Source organism: Coffea arabica, chromosome 5c (assembly GCF_036785885.1).
Source record: "Coffea arabica cultivar ET-39 chromosome 5c, Coffea Arabica ET-39 HiFi, whole genome shotgun sequence".
In the NCBI taxonomy this organism is placed as follows: domain Eukaryota; kingdom Viridiplantae; phylum Streptophyta; class Magnoliopsida; order Gentianales; family Rubiaceae; genus Coffea; species Coffea arabica.
The window spans coordinates 37,360,715-37,380,672 of record NC_092319.1 but is presented as its reverse complement, the minus strand read 5'-3'; the positions used below and the strand labels follow the sequence as shown (position 1 = coordinate 37,380,672).

The following is a 19,958-nucleotide window of genomic DNA, read 5'->3' as shown; positions in this document are numbered from 1 at the left end:
GGACTTCAAGAAAATTTGGTACTTAAATGATAAATTTGGGACAAATTATGGATATGGATTTTGGGTCCAATAAGTCTTGATCCAATTTGGTTGGTTTGACCATATTTGACTACGTTTTGATCAGAGTTGACCAAAGTTAATCTTGATTAAAATTTTTATGTAATTTAGATAATTTTAAATTTGAATATTGGTATGATTATATATATTTTGGAATAAATTAATTGAAATAATATGCCACCAAAGTGACCTCTATTATGAAAATTGATTTGTTCTAAAATATAACTAATTAGATACTTGTAATTTTATGAATATTGATCGGCCTAAAGGAAGGTCAATATTTAATAAAATTACATGTGTACTTGTGATAATAAACGTGTGATAATTATTCGATTTTTTTACATGTGAATTATAAATTGGTTCAAAGGAAAATTTATTTTTTGACATGTTATTATTGTCAGTGTTTATTACTGTACCAAGATATCACTTAGAAATTAATATTTTGTTCAAAGACAAAATATTAATGGAACATCGGTACCTTGAGATGAGACTACCATTATTTAAATTTATTATTATTTTGGTTTATGTGAGTTTGTTTTAATTATTTTATGTTTTCTGTTCAATTGCAAATGATCTTACAAATATTTCTACCAACATCAATAATATTCCTATGCTGAATGCCACAAATTTCAAGTCTTGGAAAAAAAATCTCTTGATAGTATTTGGAGTAATGGATCTCGACCTTGCATTAAGAAATGACCTCTGATATATCAGAGTATCTCTGATGAAAAAAGAAATAACGAAAGGTAGGAGAGATCGAATTGTTTGTGTCTGATGATCATTAAAAAGGCCGTTTCAGAAGCATTCAGAGGAACAATGTCAGAAATGACAGTAACCGCTAAAGAGTTCCTTCAAAACATTGAAAAAATGTTTGTCAAGAATGAAAAAGATGAAGTTAGTACACTTTTGAAACGCCTAGTTTCAATGAAATATAGTGGTAAAGGTAATATCAGATAGTACATTATGGAGATGTTTCATTTTGTTTCAAAATTGAATACACTTAAATTGAAACTCTTTGAAGAGTTACTAGTGCATTTGATTTTAATATCTCTTCCTACACACTTTAGCTAGTTTAAGGTAAGTTACAACTGTCAAAAGGAGATTTGATTTCTAAATGAACTCATCTCACACTGTGTGGAGGAAGAGAAAAGATTGAAGCAAGATCAGACAGAAAGTGCTCATCTGGTGTCAATCACTACTAATAAAAGTAAGGGACTTAAGAGAAAGAAAGATAAAGAAGCTGCAGGTACAGCGCCACAAAAGAAACAACAATAGAAATTAGTTGATCAGGGAAAGAATAGTTGTTTCTTCTGTGGAACTGAAGGGCATAAAAATAAGCATTGCATCAACTATCACGCTTGGCGTGCTAAGAAAAGTATGTTTCTTAATTTGATTTGTTTTGAAATGAATTTAACTTCAGTACCTTAACACACATGGTGGTTAGATTCTAGTGCAACAACTCACATCAGTATGTCTATGCAGGATTGCATGAATTGCCGAAAGTCTAATGATAATGAAAGATATATCTACGTGGGCGATATCAAAACAGTTCAAGTTGAGCCAATAGGAGTTTTTAAATTATTGTTAATGATCGGATTTTATTTGGATCTCAATGAGACATTTGTTATACTGTCTTTTCGACGGAATTTGATTTCTATTTTTGCCTTGGACAAATTTGGTTATTTTTGTTTATTTGAAAATCGAAAGTTTAAATTGTTTCATAATTTAAAATTAGTTGGTTTTGAGTTTTTAATGGGTTACGATAATCTATATTTAATTGATACAATTATCTTATTTAGAGAATCTCTGCATTTGAGTAGTAGAGGAGTAAAGAGAAAATCAACCAACGAGAATTCGGCTGCATTATGGTACAAAAGATTGGGACATATATCTAAACGGAGAATGAAAATGCTCGTGTCAAATGAAATTCTCGACCCCTTGAATTTTACAAATTTTAATAATTGTATTAACTGTATAGAGGGAAAACAAACCAATAAAAGGAGATTTGAAATCAATAGGTCTTTAGACGTCTTATAACTTATACATACAGATATTTGTGGATCATTTCTTACATCTGTTTGGAATAATCAATAATATTTTATAACATTCATAGACGATTTTTCAAGATATGGCTACATATATCTCATTTCAGAAAAGTTACAGTCACTAGACGTGTTCAAAATTTTAAGGCTGAAATTGAGAATCAACTCAACAAAAGAATTAAAAGCGTCAGATCTGACCGTAGTGGTGAGTACTATGGTAGATATGACAGTTCAGGTGACCAACGTCCAGGACCGTTTGTTAAATATCTACAGGAATGCGGTATCGTCCCATAACACACTATATTGGGTTTACCCACTATGAATGGTGTAGCTGAAAAACGAAATAGAATATTTAAAGACATGGTAAGGAGTATGATATGTCATTCTATCTTACCAGAATCACTCTGGGGAAAAGTACTTAAGACTGCAGCATATATCCTTAATAGAGTTTCAACTAAAGCAACTATTAAAATTCCTTATGAGTTTTAGATAGAGAAAAAACTCAGTTTGAAGCATCTACATGTTTGGGGGTGTCCAACTGAGGTAAGGCCTTACAGGCCAAATGAAAAGAAACTGAATTAAAAAATGATTAGTTGTTATTTTATTGGATATTTTGAAAGATCCAGGAGTTACAAGTTTTATGATCCCACGACTAAATCAATTTTTGAGACAGAAAATGCCCGGTTCTTTGAGGATGTCAAGTTTGAGGGAGAAAATACAGTAAGGGACATTGTCTTTAAAAAGTAATGTATTAATATTTTCACAGATGTCATTGATCTTACTCAAGATTCTATTTCTGAACTTGATCATGATATGACAAATCAAGACAATGTCGAAAAATAAACTGTTATAGAAGAACAAACTCTCCTTTTCCAAGAATCAGTGCCATGAAGAAGATTCACTAGAGAAAGGAGAAGTGCAGTGCCAGATAATTACATTACTTTTCTCCAAGAACATGAGAATGAAACTGAATTGATGGAAGATGATCCAATCAACTTCCGTCAACCCATGGAAAGTTCAAATTCTCAAAAGTGGATCGATGCCATGAATGAGTAGATTAAATTCATGAAAAACAATGATATTTGGGATCTTGTCTCATTGCCAGAAGGAGCAAAACCCATTAGTTGTAAATAGATATTTAAAATCAAAAGAGATTCGAAAGGCAATGTGGAAAGATACAAACTTCGTCTTCTCGCCAAGGAATTTACACAAAAAAGAAGGTATCGACTATAAAGAAACCTTCTCTTCGGTCTATTCAAAAGACTCTTTTAAAATTATCATGGCATTAATGGTGCATTTCGATCTTGAGTTACATCAAATAGATGTAAAGACAGCGTTTCTCAATGGTGATATTGATGAAACGATTTATATGGGGCAATCAAAAAATTTTGTATCAGGAGATTCAAAGAATGTGGTTTGAAAATTTAAAAAATCCATTTAACTTCAAACAAGCGTCTCGACAATAGTATTTCAAATTTCATCAAGTAATTATTTTATTTAGTTTTGAGATGAATTTAGTAGATGATTGCATATACCATAAGTTCAGTGGGAGCAAGTATATTTTTCTGGTATTGTACGTTGATGACATTTTACTTGCTAGCAACGATATAGGTCTATTGCATGAAACCAAGAAATTTCTAACTAAGAAATTTGAGATAAAAGATCTTGGAAATGCATCTTTTGTGTTAGGCATACAGATACACTGGGATCACTCAGGATATTTTAGGACTATTACAAAAGAATTTTATCGAAAAGGTTCTTAAAAGATATGACATGCAAAATTATAAATCAAGTGATACTCCTGTGGTTAAAGGAGACAAATTTAGTCTTGAACAGTATCCTAAGAATGCTTTTGAGCAAAAAGAAATGCAAAAGATTCCTTACATGTCAGCAGTAGGGAGTTTGATGTATGCTCACGTTTGTATGCATCCGGATATTTTGTACATTACTGGAATGTTGGGTAGATATTTAAGTAATTCTGGATTAGATCATTGGAAAACAACCAAACGGGTCTTGCAGTATTTTTAGAAAATAAAAGATTACATGCTCACGTATCGGAGGTCAGATAATTTAGAGATCATTCGATATACTGATTCCGACTATGTTGGATATCAAGATACTATGAAATCAACATTAGACTATATCTACTTGTTGGCTGGAGGTGTCATATCCTGGAAGAGTGCTAAACAGTCCCTTATAACATCTTCTACGATGACTGCAAAGTTTATAGCTTGTTATGAGGCATCCAATCAAGGAATTTGGCTGTGAAATTTTGTCACAGGATTACGTGTAGTGGACAGTATTGAAAGATCACTCAAATTATTTTGTGACAATAAGTCAGCAGTCCTATATTCCAATAATAATACGAGTTCGACAAAATCTAAACATATAAATATAGAGTTCCTGGCTGTTAAAGAAAGAGCACAGAGTGGACAGCTATCGATAGAGTATATCGAGACAAACTCTATGATTGCAGATCCACTTACTAAGGGATTGCCACCCAAAATATTTCATGAGTATACTGCTCGTATGGGTGTCATGTTATTAACTGATGTACAGTTTTAGTGAGAGTTTGTTATTTTAAATGCTCTTGTGATACTTTTCGATTATTAATGATTTAAGGATATTTTATACATAAATAAAGTTTGGATTTATTTACCTACTGATTTTGATATGGTTTGATCTCATGAAAATTTAAGGTGTATCAGTTGGAAATAGGCATGTTACGATCACATTACATGAAATTTTCATGCTACACATCCACATCATGATTCATGTCATTCAATTGTATCAATATATGTGACCATTAATGGGTCGAGTTACGAAATTGTAACAAAGATCACTTTGATCCTATGTTGGTGCCATTGATAGACGGAATTGGCTATAGATACATTTCAATAATGATAGTAAAATTGAGCTCATATGGTTTATTGTAAACATAATTATAAGGTTACACATATAGTATAAGTGGGAGATTTAATCTAACATTGAACTTATATGCGAATAATTATGTAATGCAAATTGTCAAATAAGTTAAGTCCAATTAAAGTGATCAATTATGATTTGGACTTAATGTATCTAATAGGGTGTGAGCCTTTAATGTGTAGAGACTTAAGGGTATTTTCTATTTCTATGATGGGCTGAAATATGGATCAAAAGGGTAACAGGAATATTATCTATAAATAGGGTTATAGTCCCCAAGTCACACGTATTCTTATTGTCATATTTTCTAGTACCACAAAATAAGCTCTTCCCTGATATCTCATCATCAGGAAAAATACCAAAGAGAAATTGAAGGGCTCTCTCAAGGATTGACAAATACGTATTGATCTGGAAGGTCACTCCAATATCTTTAGAGATTCAAATATCAGTTTGTCGATAGGAATCCAGGTACGCTTTTGCAATTTTATTATTAATCTATTTCTTAATAATCGTCATATAGATTTTGAATTTAATAGGTGATGGTTTTCACCAAAAGTTAAATATAAACAACCACCCTAACATATATTACATTAATAGTATAAGGTTGCACCTCTACATTAGATAGGACATAAAGGATGCCTACCCTGGTATTGCTCTTCATTAATAACTAATGTAAATAAGCTTGACCCTTGGTCCTATAGGTCATCATGTCCAGAGTTTCTCTATGTATTAATTATAAAAATGTATGCTGTGAGCTGTATGTTTCTTGGGGTACTTTATTACCTCCATCTAGCCATCCAAACAGGGCCAACAATTCAAAAGTGTGTATAACTGGCTAGACAGCCTAGAATGTTTGGAATGAAAAATGAAAGAATTATGTTGCCCTGATCTATGTTCATATCTGCTAGCTACTTGCCTTTCCTATATCCTTGTAACAAATTTAGAATTGAATGGAATAGGATCTCAAGTCATATCTTGGTATAGATGTTCTCTCTGGCCAATAAAATAAAAAATCTAAATCTCTCAGACTCAATAGATAGTCTACTAGAAGTAGATGAGACAGAGAGAATTTCTTGAACTCAATAGATAGTCTACTAGAAGTAGATGATAGGGAAAAAATTAAGTCTAGATGGTGGAACTGTTTATGAGCATTTTCTTTTTCATTTGATTTTTCTTTTTCATGTTTTTTGTGTCTGAAGAATATAGATGGAGAGCTGTAAAGAAATGTGGTCACCTGCCATATCAGGCTGTTTTACAACAGACTTGTAGAGATGTATGTAGAACTTCCTGGAAGAATAAAGGAACATTTGAGCTATGTTACTGATACTACCAATAAAGTGACATGAGAAAGACAGCAAAGGTGGTTTTGGATGTTTGTCTATAGTAACGTTATGGTTGGCTTCTTTTCAAAGAGTGAAAGCAAAAGTTGATTTTTGTATAACCATTTTGTAGCTGGTTTTCTTCTTCCCAAATTTTCACTGCTGTTGCTATTTTTTTGGGTATATTTGGATTTAAGGAATCAAAAGTAGTAGAAAGGAGAGGACTAGGAGATTTAAGATCTCTTGTGCTGGAATCTGTTTGAAAGACACTAAATGAAATGCAAAGAAAGGGAGGCATAGATTAATCTTTTGCATCTTAAGTTGTGTTTTTGTCAGAAATGGAATATCACTCATGCAAGTGTTTGATGAATATTTTATCGAGTACATTCCTGATTACTTTTCTTTGTCCTTCCATTTTATTCTTTCCTTTCTTTTTCATAAAGTCATGCAAACTAGTTTGTAGAAACCACTCTTCTTCCTTTTACATTCAGTCTTTTTTCCCTGCTGAGCGGGATGGTATCATTTACTTTAGCACTAGACTTTAGTGTTGGAGTTTTACTCATAGGCCAACTTATTTTTCATCCATGTGAATAATCAATAGCAAAATTCATGATTTTTACCTTCTCTGCCCACGAAAAATGAGTTACAGATGAATGTTGATTTTGACAACCAAAGCCGGTTTTACTGAATTTTGCTTGAAGTAATACAAAACACAATGTTATGTGCGTTATGTGCTGCCAGTTCTTGCACCATGTAGGGCACTAAAGGAAGAAAAGTATGATGCGCATAGTGCTATCTTACCTCTGCTACAAGCTGAAGAAGATGAAAGGTGAGTAACTTCTGTTGTGGTTTTCTCCCAGAACACACTAAATGTGCCCCTCTTCAAGTTATTGCATTTTACTTGATGACCACCCCATTAATTAATTTATGTACTTCCTTCTCTTATCAGATTTGTCAAAGAATGGAAGAAATATCTTGAGGAAGAGGCTAGAATAATGAAGGATGTTCCTGGATGGTGACATGTGCCAAACCTGTGCAATAATAATAATAATAATAAAACCTAACTACCACCAAAGCAGTCAATTATCAATTCTAGGTACTGGAGCAGGGACTTTAGGTGTGCAATGGATTACTTGATTTACCCTGTTTCCAAAGAGTTTGTTTAATCTAATATACCAGAATTAATTAGCTGACAAACTTTACTAGCAAGTAAACAGTGGCAAGTAGGGTCGTCTTCTCAGGGACTGGAGATATTTGTCTCTTTGAAGTTCCAATTGACAATGGGGGTTTTTATCAGAATAAAGCTAAAAATAATTAAACAATTCAACTAAAAACGAATAATTAACTAGCACGTATGTAGACAGGAATTAAATCAAGAATAGATAAATTCTAACCAAGGATACAACATCTCAGACACAGTCTGCTCATCCGATCATTGATGCAAGGGAGGTTCACTTAATTTATTAATAGATTAGTTATAGTCGTCGACGAGCTCTAACGACCAATTTTTTCTTAATTTATTGATAACCAAGGTACAACCATTGATTATCCCTAACTAGAAAATACTCCTAGGTATGACCGTAGGAATTAATTCTCCAATTGCATTAAGAACTAGAAAAACCTAACCCCAATCAATAACACGCTACGAGGGTTATTTAAATGAGATTGCACGCCCCCCTAATGTGTAAAAACGCTAGTTGCCACTGATATTAATCGATTAAACAATTACGGATTTAATTGACTAATTTGGCAGGAGGTTAATAAGTCACATTGAACATCGGGCCCTTGACATCCAATTAACAAAATAATCCCAAGGAAATTCAAGTAGACAACGTGCAAATATTAATAAATTAAGGAATGCATGAAAACTAATTTGATCTCATAGATGTTCGGGATTGCATCGTCGTGTTGATTCTTGACTAGATGAAAAGATTAGCCACGGCGCATAAGTAAATCTCCACGCAAATCCATTGATTTCAAAGGCATCGGTTTCTTTCTAATAATCAAGAGTGAGAAATTGTTTTCCAGTAGTTCTCATAGAAGGAACGGAAACAACCATAGAAACAAAGAAAACGAAGGAACGGGCCCAAGCCAAAAGAACGAAGCCATCCTACTAATAAGAAGAATTCCCTTTTAACAAGGAAACCTCTGACTCCTTGTTTCCTAATCTCCAAAGACTAATTACAAAGAGTCCTGTTTCTTTTTGGTTTCCTCTACCAACGCACCAAACGGCCATCAAAATAGGAAACTTTTGTCCTCCAATTGAAATTGGGTTGTAATTCTTTGCATATTTGCACATCTCATCCTTCACTTTTCAGGATTTTGTACTCCACCCCTGCAATTATATCCAAATGCCAATTATAAGTAGAATCCGACAATTAACAAATATTTGGCACAAATAATTAGGAAAATTAATCAGAAAATGACTAACAATTAACACTCTATCAGATGGAAAGTGGGTGAGAATGTCTGCAACTCAGGGAGATGGATGCCTCCGGTTACTGGTGAGCTCCGGCCTGATAACTGGTGAGATTGCCGCCTACCAAGGCATTTAAAAGCTAGAGCAGTGTTCCATTTCATGGGAATTATACATTCCAGTTGCCTGCCTGTCAAAAATAAAGATGTATTTGCGAATCGTTGCTTGCTTGGATTCACATTCATGAGACAGTTCTATTGTCACAATGTTTTAATACTCTTTCCATCCAATTGAATGAATGCATTGTGTACAATCATGGCCAGTTTTTGTATGTGCAAGGAGTTCGATATAGTAATTCCTACATTCGAAATACCTAGTTTTGCATGTTGCAGAATTGCACTAGAACGTTGGGTGTCGATTGATTCAACGCATTATGCTGACCCTTGGATGACTTTGAGATTCATGCTACAAGTATGGCATAAATGTTAAGTGCATTAAGAATAAAAAAATCGATTCACTGAGAAGGAAAGACTAGGGATGACAATGGGATGGGTACTCTCTACCTGCCAATTTGAATAATTGAGAAAAAAATTAACTATTATCAAATTAAAATTAATATATACATAATGTTAAATCAACATATTATGTTAAATTTTAAAATATAAAAAATATGTGTGTGTGTGTGTGTGTGTGTGTGGAGTTTCAGGTTTCGAGTTTTTAGAGTTCTCTTACCCAATCTTATTGGATTATCCATGAGTTACCTTTCATCAATTCCAGACCCTAACAGATTACCTATCGATTAGTCTGATCAAATTAACCATTGGGTCGAGTATTCATAGGCATCAGATTTTACTCTATCCATTGCCATCCCCATGAAAGACTAAGCTCACACAAGAGCCTATGTCTAGTAGAACCAACCTTATTATACTCCATAACCTTTTTGAGTAATTTGGATATGGTGACTGACCAAAATTTAAGCTTACATGTGCATATATCAAATTATCAATGGTAGAAATATGCCATTTAGCAGCAGGTTGGGTGGTAGTATATCAAATTATCAAAGTATTGGGTGGTAGTATCCCACTTAGCAGCAGGTCCCCCCTATAGGTACATTTGTCCCACATCGGGGTTGGGGTTGGGTTTGGGTTGGGATATAAGTCCCTGGGATTGCCTCAAGAGTTGCCGGCTTTTGAGGTTAATTCTGGGATTAGGTTTATAAAACAACAAAAGTCTGATTCAGGCTGTTGAAAAAAAAAAAAATGGTAGAAATATGCAGATGAGTAATGGATTTAAAAAAAAAAACTATACATCTTTTATTTTTCAGTGTCCACATGGTTTTTCTTCCAACAATAACACATTGCAAAATTGATTCATCCTGCCAATCCCCCTGTACCATGCATTGTCTATATCGTATTCACTCTGCCTCTCTACTTCTTAACTATCTCTAAAATGTATTGCTTTTATTTTTCCATGAACAGATGCAATTATCGAGAAAATTGAGAAAAATTGGAGAAAATTTTGTTAAATTTTTTGTTTAAGCTTTCTTGTATTTCAAACTTCACTAATATCAATTGCATTAAAGTAAATTTTTTGATGTAGTATTTCAGTAATTGATGTGCTTTCCTATCAACTAGTTAACGATTCTGATTTAAGTATGTCAAGTTTTATGAAGCATTTTCAAGTTCTTTTATTAAATGAGTTCAGTCTATGATTTTAAGTGTCCAAACTTTTTAAGAAGCATTTTTTATCGTGGGCGTTAGGTTGTTTATATGCCTAATACTATGTATTTCTGTTTGTTTCTCTGATTAAAGAGTTTTGAGTTTATCACCTTTTGCAGATTAATTTCTGAAACAGGCATACATCTCACTTGTTAAAAGCACCTATTAACCTTAAAAAGACTCCTGCAAGAAAAACAACAATAGTTTTGATTTCAAGATAATCTATTTTTTGGTTCAATGGAGATACCAGAATAACCTAGTGTGTCACTTGTTAGTTGCTAAAGCCAACATGGCTTCTTGGATATTAAATGGCCGACAAAATATGTAGAAACATTAGGGACCATATTTAGTTTATCAAAATTTTGGGGATCGCATTGGTCAAAATGGTAAACATTAGAGCCTTAAATTATTTCCATTTAAATTTCAAAAATCATTTTGATACGCTACTAAATTTTAGAGTCGTGTATTTAGTCAAGAAAATTTTGATCTACTACTTGAGCCTGATCAATTTTTCCCTATACTAAACATTGTTTCAAAACATATATCCCTCCTTATTTCTTCAATCCCAAGCTCCCAATCTTCTCCAGCTTAAAAAAAATAAGACAAAAAATAAATTTTTAGAAAATATCTGTTTTGAAAAAATGTTTAACATGCTTTTCAAAAATTTTATTATCTTACACCTCATTCTTTTTTCAAAAAAAAAAAATAAAGTGTTATACTATTATAGCACAGTTTTATTGTGCTTTTCCAGAAAAATATCAATGATGAACATCTTTTTTAGATGAACATGTGAATTTCATAAATTAAATACCAGTATGAAACCAATACTTAAGCAGTTAACTTTAAAACAACAAAAGTCTCATATTCCCCAGCTTGATCTACAAACCTGTACAAGCACAAATACCAGAGCTGCAGACATGCAAACTGTGGATTATGGAATCCCATATTTTCCTTTCCAAGTAATCCTTTCAAGAATGACCAAAAACATAAGACCACCCATGTGCTACATACCAATTCTCCTATTCCCCGCTCTATTTTACCTCCATTCCCTTGTATGAAATTCAAGAATCCAATACCCAGAGCAGTCAAATTCACCATCAAAATATTGTGCCAGGCACAAAAACTGGTGAATTATCAAATGTGAACCTCCTAGCTTCTCATCACTCTCTTCAGTGCTTGAACTTTGTTCTTTCTTTGTAACTTCAAATATTGTCTCAGACAACCTCAAGATCTTGAATATGGCACTAAGGAATCCACATAACCATGCAGTCATGGCAATTATTCTAGCCATTTTGTGGTTATTCCACCATGATTTGTGTGAATGTATTCTAATACACAACACATGCTAAAGATCACAAAAATGGAAATTGGTATTAGTATGGTTGGTTCGTTAACCTGCATGTTCAAAAAAATATTATGTTGTTAGTCAAGAATCTGAGTCTAAAAAAAACTACAAATTGACCTAAGAATTGCATAACATCTATTTTTAGCCCCTCATATGAATATGATGCATTAAGATCCCTACATATTGAAAGCTTAAAAATTTGTCCCAAATCACTTTGTAGCCACATTTGTCTATAAATATGTCATGTTCATAGCACATGCTAATGAATTGATGGGTAAAAATGGAAGTAGACAACTTTTATCAAGAAAAATGCCACTTCATACCATATTCCCGCTTCATATAGCTCATTCTATCATATTAGGTAGGAATCAAATACAACTAAATAGTTGAAAGGCTTAAGTATCAAAGAAATGAAAGACTTGAGGGGCTTTATTTCCACATTTCAAAATGAGGGTTAGAAGCTCTATGTGTTATTATCCCTTTCCTTCCATCCTTGAGTATATCTGGTTAAAAACTTAAAAAGAAATATGTCTATGTAGGTTATATACAGTTACAATTTGCTAATAAGTATAGTTACATAGATAATGGATATTGAATGAACTCTTTATCCACCCTTGTGCATACCTCAGAAAAGAAGACAAATATTTTTTTCCAATTCACGAAAATTAAACCTTACAAAGGAGAACTAGAAAAAGGAAAATAAATAGCAAGAATATTTTGCTAAACAAATTAGGGTAAATTACAAATAATTTTTTGTGATTTTATCTATTGCCACTTGACTTCTTTAACATTTTAAAATGTCCACTCCACCACCTATGATTTCATATAAAGTGAAAACTTGGCAAAAAATAGCCTATGTAGTGTCGTTAGCTAAGATACCAGTAGTGCCTTTACTTAAATGCTAAAATGATGACTTAATCACCTTATATAAAATTTTGGGAGATTACATGGATAAGTATAAAAGTCAGAGGGTATAAAGTTCTTATTTATGTAAACCATAGGAGAGTTAAGTAGATATTATGATTTTATCACATACACTTTTGGAGCACATATCATATAATTGGCATAACTGATTGTGTATTCCGTCTATTTTTCACTTTACCTAAAACCACAGAAGGGTTATATGACTATTTTAAAGCCTTAAGGGAGTCATATGTAATTTACCCAATAAATTAAGAAGTCCAAACTCTCGTTTTCATTGAAACAAGTATAACACTTGCTGCCTATTTGGCTAATATTACTTATTTTCGATGCTGAAATATCTAATAAATGACATTAATAAATTTTTGAGCATGACTTTTCCAACCGAACCAATCCAAACAAAGACAAGTAATGGGGTAAGGACCAATTTTAAATTTTAACCTCTGTTTTTAAACTCGGACTGGACCGGCCGGTTCGATCGGTCGAACCGAAAACCGGCAAGTTGGCTGGTCCGAATTAATCCTAAAAACGGGGAAATCAAAAACTCGGTCAAATCAGGTCAAAACCCGGGTTTGACCGGAAAAATGAACCCGGTCTCTTTTTTTTTTTTTTTTAACTTTTTTTGAAAGGGCAGAATATTTTTAATATGATGTTTTGATCCTTAAGTTGTTAAAAATTATTAACATACCTTAAATATTTCATACTTTATAAATGTTGTCTTAAAGTTTGGTGTTATTTTTCAATTAAATCCATAATTTTAATTCTAGACTTGTTAATGCTTATTAAATAATATAAATTGCTACTTGATTGCTCTAATTTATTTGTATTTTCTTATTAAATATATTTGAAACATCAAATATATATAAATATACCTTTATTAATATCAACATGTTATTAAGTATTTTACATATAATATTTTAATTTTTAAATAAATTTTATTTATGACATCATCCGGTTCAACTCCTATCGAACCCGGTTGAACTCATTGATCCCTGACCCCTGAGCTCAACCGAATCGATATCCGGTCCGGTTCTGAAAACATAGATTTTAACAATGATATGTCTCATACATAAATGCACACAGCAAGCACACGCCAAATACACAAACACTGGTGTACAAAGAATTGTGGTGCAATTTATTTTTTGGTTAATTGCAATTCGCACTTCTAAAATTAACACTGGTATATAGCAGTTTGAACTATAAAACTCTTGATTGCCGTATTTAAGGGCTTACATTATCGTACATTTTACAAATCCATTTATAATCAATAAACTTTTGATGGCTTTTTTCTTTGAATAAAAAAGGCTTTAGTACCTTTAAATGATAAAGAGAATTACACGAACTACTGCAAACTCGGACAGCTAATGTCCTAGTATTAATAAATGGTGAGAGATTTTATTGATTTGTAACAAACTTGAATAGCGTGTCCAAGGCTGAGGAGGCTTTGGTTTACTCGCTAAAGTTGAGATACCAGAAATAGATGTCTTGGATCCAAATTCCGTTTCTCTCTCCGCACTTCTTAAATCCAATCTTTTCTCTATTAAAAAAAAAAAAACTAGTGTGTCACGAATTAACAGTGTAAGGTAATAAAGTACTTGTCAAGTTTGTAGCTCCCCTCCATTCCTAAACTCATTGTATTCGTTGATTATTAATAAAATGTGGGGCTGGCATCCCACCCGATTCTGCTTTTAAAAAAAAGGTGATAAAGTAATAAATTCGATAGTTTAAGATGCTCAATGCAAAGAGATCAGCAAGCAAAAGTCTTTTTATAGTTACAGTTGTTAGGAACAAGAGTTAAGACAGTAAAGAGTTCAATGTACCATATAAAGGATTCAAGGTTAAACAAGCTTGCACAGCCTTCACAATCATCACTTTGTCTCCGATTCCAGAATGAAAAAATCAACAGTAAAACCATCGGGGCCAGGGGCAGTACCTCTCTTCATCTTAAAGAACACCTCTGTAATCTCAGCTTCACTGACAGAAGCCTCCAATAGTTGCTATTCCTCATGACATAGCTTCCGCATCTCTCAAGACGCTAGGGCAGATAATGTACCTGAGAAATTAAATAGGTGTTGTGTCGCTGAATAGATTCATAAACTACCCAGTAGCTTCCTTTTTCACCTCCTTCAATTAACTTTATTCCATTCATATCTGCAATAGAAAGAATCCTGCACACACAAACACACACACACATGTGTGTGTGTGTGTGTATATATATATATATATATTACTAATGAAGAGCAAATCTAATCTGTAAACCTTCTGTGAAGTTATCTGACGCTAAAAAAATATTGGAGTGACGCGAAGTAATGTCAGAAGAATTCAATGATCTGTTACCATGTTGAAATATGAAGTTGGCAAACAACAAATTACTTTCACTTAATTATCACTTTAAATACATATATATATATATATATATATATATAGACACACACAATGATAATCAAGTACATGAATGCTATTAGATAAAAACTAATTAGTTAGGCTTGCTATCACGACTATCAATAGGAGATATAGCATTATCAGATACGTACAGACATGATTCAATTGCAACGTAAACTAGCGGTAAGTAGGGTACTCCTATTTACGATTGCATCAGATTACCTTGTATTGATTATTGGTATTAGCTCTGATAATCTTGGTGGTTATTAATTGTAATGCTGTTGAATGGTAGTCCATATGTATTGATGTTATTACCTGGGTAACTTGTAATCATAGTTTTTTTTTTTTTTTTTTAAAAAAAAGAAAGAAAGAAACTACACATGTTTGAGAGAAAGGTATCAACGTTGGATCTGTTGGGTTTATGTCAAATTACTCATATCCTAGCTAATACAATTAGGCCAACTATTTTGCAACCCTGCTGCATATTTCTAAGTTAATGTGTCTTTTTATGGCAGTTTAGTTTTAATGTCCTCGTTCCTATTTGTCTTCGTTAAACATAAAATTACCACTAAAAAAATTGAAAACAATCTTCTTAGCTTGTGAAAAAGATTTTACACTCTTAAAGAAATTTTTTTGGAGTTAAGCCTATGTACAACAGTTAAGGCACGTAATGTTTTTGGGAGTAGTCTCATACTTAAGCAATAATTATGCTACCTAACACTTGGAATTTTGTAAGGTAAAAAAAAAGTTATTTCATTTATTCATACCCGAGGTAAAAAATGTTATTCAAATTTTTGGCAAAAAGATCTATGTTGCTCAAGGGGAAAACAATTCAACTCATACCATGCATTCTGGAATTACTCATATTATTTACATCTGAATTAACAGAAGCTAAGCTAGGGGTCAAGTTTATTTATAAGATACTTATATATATATATATATATATATATATATATATCAAGGATATTTATAAATAAATAAATATACGAAAAGATGGCATTTTTTTAGAATGATGTCATCATGGAACTATTTGGAGGTGCACCCAAATGATGTCATATATTTATTTATTTATAAGTATCTTATTTATAAGTATATTTTATACATACACACATAGATATGTACATACACACACACATATGTATATATAAGTATATATATACATATATATGTGTGTGTGTGTGTGTGTATATATTGTATACATACATATCCATATAGGGAATAGATTATCTTGTTTTATTTGTAAACAACCTAACCATTTAGCAACCAACTGCCTAAATAAATATAATTCTTTTAACAGAGAAGCTCATTTAGTAGAATTATTTTCAGAAGATTTAATCGAAATAGATGACAATATATTAGAAACAGAAAGCATTTATAGTAGACAAAAATTAGAAGAAAAAGAAGAATATAAAAACAGAAGGAATTCCTGTAATAAAATCTGTGGAATTTCTGATTAACCTTTTTCAGTTAAAATATAGGTCTTTAACTGGAGCCTAATAGTCCAGCCATTCTAGGACTTTTGGTACCTAGGTACCAAAATTTTACATATTATTATTTTGATAAAATTTTAAAAGATCTAGAAACTTCATATCAGTGTTTAGCAAATATACAAATAGAAGAATCTAGATTAGTAAAAGTAGCACACCACCATCCCGCATCCTTTCTCAGAAATATTAGACAAGCAAAAGTAGATTTACTTTGGCACAGATACTCTAAATTAAAATCTATAGAAAGACAAAAATTAGAAGAAAAAGAAGAATATAAAAGAAAGAACTCAGCCAGAAGAAATTGAAGGAGAAATTGAAGAAGAAGACAACGATCATTATTGGCAAACAATGGGACCAGAAGAACTCCACAACATCGACAATATGATGGAAGGATAATAGGACCCAGACACATTATTGTACATACCAGCACTGAAAAAATACCGGTCTCATAAATTTTTGTAGCACATATAGCCTTTAGAAGCTTTGAAAGTTTCGGCCCTTGTAGGCTTTTCAGCCATCATAGGCCATTGCAGGCTATATAGCCTTTAAGAGCTTTAAAAAAGTTTGGCCATTTAGCATAGACATAGGTTTTTGAACCTCCCCATCCTATACTACTGCCATCACATTCAATTATTAAATAATCTGTATCTAAAGGTAATTTTAAATCTGTTAGTTTACTTACTATTTGTTTTATTGTTTGGACCAATTTTATATCTTCTTTATTAAAAACTTTTTGTCCTTTTAAAGATGTTTTGTTATATATATATATATATATATATATATATATATATATATATATCAAGGATATTTATAAATAAATAAATATACGAAAGGATGGCATTTTTATAGAATGATGTCATCATGGAACTATTTGGAGGTGCACCCAAATGATGTCATATATTTATTTATTTATAAGTATCTTATTTATAAGTATATTTTATACATACACACATAGATATGTATACACACACACACATATGTATATATAAGTATATATATACATATATATGTGTGTGTGTGTGTATATATTGTATACATACATATCCATATACACGCATATATACATACATATATATACACATACATATATATATATGTATATACACACACAGATATATGTATGTATGTATACATACATATATGTGTGTATCTAGCCATCCAGTAAATCCTGTCTAATGTAGAATTCACCCTTAAAATAATATAATGCGTCATGAGACCGAGAAGACCTTAATCTTATGGCCAAGATTGAAAGTTTGAGAACAGAGGTCTTGAATTGAAATTCCCCTTCCCCTCCCGTCCCCTCCCCACTTCGGAAATGCCATCCCTCCCCTACCTCCGCCATTAAAGAAGAGAAAATAAACAGTAATAGTGTAAGGCAATAAGGTGCTAAATTTGATGGCTAAAGATGATAAATGCAAAGAGATGAGTAAGCAATTGGACGAAAGTCTTTCATAGTCACAGGTTAGCGATCTTTGGAGCAAAAGATAGATAGTAGAGTTCAGGGGTCACAATCTCCACTCCAACTCTCTCCCAATTTAGAATACAGAAATCAGCAGAAAAACCATTAGGCCAGGGGCATACCTCTCTTCATCTTAAAGAACACCTCTTCAATCTCAGCTTTAGTGACAGAAGCCTCCAATAGTAGTTGCTTCTCATGACATAGCTTCCGCATCTCCAAAGACCTTATAGCAGATAAGTGTTCCTCAGAAATAGGTATCGGGTCACTGAATAGATTCGTAAAGCACCTCAAAGTTTCCTTTATCACCTCCTTCAGCTAACTTTATCCCATTCATATCTGTAATAGAAAAGAATCCTATTTCTGCAATGGTGCTGTTTAACTGTTCTGTGGAAAAAATTGGTAGTACTAAATTTTTTATGGTAAGCATAATAAAAATCTTAACCATCCTTGGATTGCTTGTTTTCGTCGAAAAATATTGTCGTTTTCCGTTATCACATTTTCCTATCACCTTTTTCCCTCACATATATCAAATCGCTACAGTAATTTTTCCATGAAAAATGATAGAAAATGCAATCCAAACACAACCATGTTTTCCTAGAAAAAAAAAATCCTTTATATTGAATAACTAGGTAATAAGAACAACTATAATCGTATCTAGATTATTCAGATTTTAATTAGTAAAGAGAAAGAAATTTATGGCACATTCTTGCCTTAGTTTTCTGCCTTCTATTTTAGAAGTGGAACATAAGTCGAGAAAAGATCTAGCAATAGTTACACCAAATTATTCAAAAGTATTGTGAACCATACTGTTTTATTGATAGAGAAACATACAGCCCCCAGCATATACATTTTTATAGTTGTTACATGGAGAAACTCTTGACCTGATGACCTAGAGAACCCAGGGTCAAGTTTATTTATAAGATACTGATATATATATATATATATACATACATACATATATATATATATGTATGTATATATCTCAGTTATTAATGATTACCAACGCCAGGGTAGTCATCCGGTATGTCCTGTCTAATGTAGAGATTCACCTTTACAATAAGATAATCTCCTACTTGGCTGACCACCTGTAAGGTAGTATACCCTGTTGCATACCGAAATTGTTTCGTTCCTCCTACAATTGCAAGTTCATTGACATCCAGAGACCCTATGAAAATTCCTTTTATTTCCACAGTGCTACCACTGTACGTTCCATTAGTGAACAGAAAAGTTAACAGAAGCTCTGAGTTGTTGCCATCAGGGGATGTTACTGCAGCAATGCCTTGCGAACGACCAAGTAGTGCGGATTTGATTGAAAATCCTCGTGTCAAGATATTATCAATGACAACAACAGTTCCAAATTGGTACAATTCCCCAGTTCCGTTGAGACCTGCAACTGGGAAAACAGTCTGGCAATCTCCACTTTGAAATTCATGGTCGTAAAACGTCAAATTTGTGAACACTGTCTTTGATTGTCCCAAGCTTGCTAGTAAAAGCAGACTCAGAATTTGGAGGGATGCTATGGCTGAACCCTTTGCCATTGTTTTGTTACAGGTAAAAAGGAGGAGAAGAAAGAAGGAAACAAGTTGGTGTTGTGTGAAGTATGAAGCAGAAGAGGAGGACAATTTATAGGACCACAGCTGAGGGGAACATAACGATTTTCGTTTTCCAAAAAAAAAAAAAAATTGAAAAAGTATGTTACGTAATCGTAACGGATCTTTTATCTCATTTCTTGTGGTACTCTCTGTCTTACTTTTTATTGTATTACTATTTCTCCTTCATAAATGTCATATTTTACTTCTTTTTTGTTTCTTTAAAATTCAATAACTATTAATCAGTAGAAAATTCATAAAAATCTCATTTTTTATACATTTTGATTTTTTTGAATTTCTT

General features: G+C 32.5%; 1 protein-coding gene across 1 annotated transcript; it reads right to left on the bottom strand.

Moving 5' to 3' along the window:
* Nucleotides 1–19,057: 19,057 nt before the first annotated feature.
* LOC140007309 (dirigent protein 11-like) lies at nucleotides 19,058–19,606 on the bottom strand. Its single transcript, XM_072050036.1, has one exon. The coding sequence runs from the start codon at nucleotides 19,604–19,606 to the stop codon at nucleotides 19,058–19,060; it is 549 nt and encodes a 182-aa protein (XP_071906137.1).
* Nucleotides 19,607–19,958: the final 352 nt, after the last annotated feature.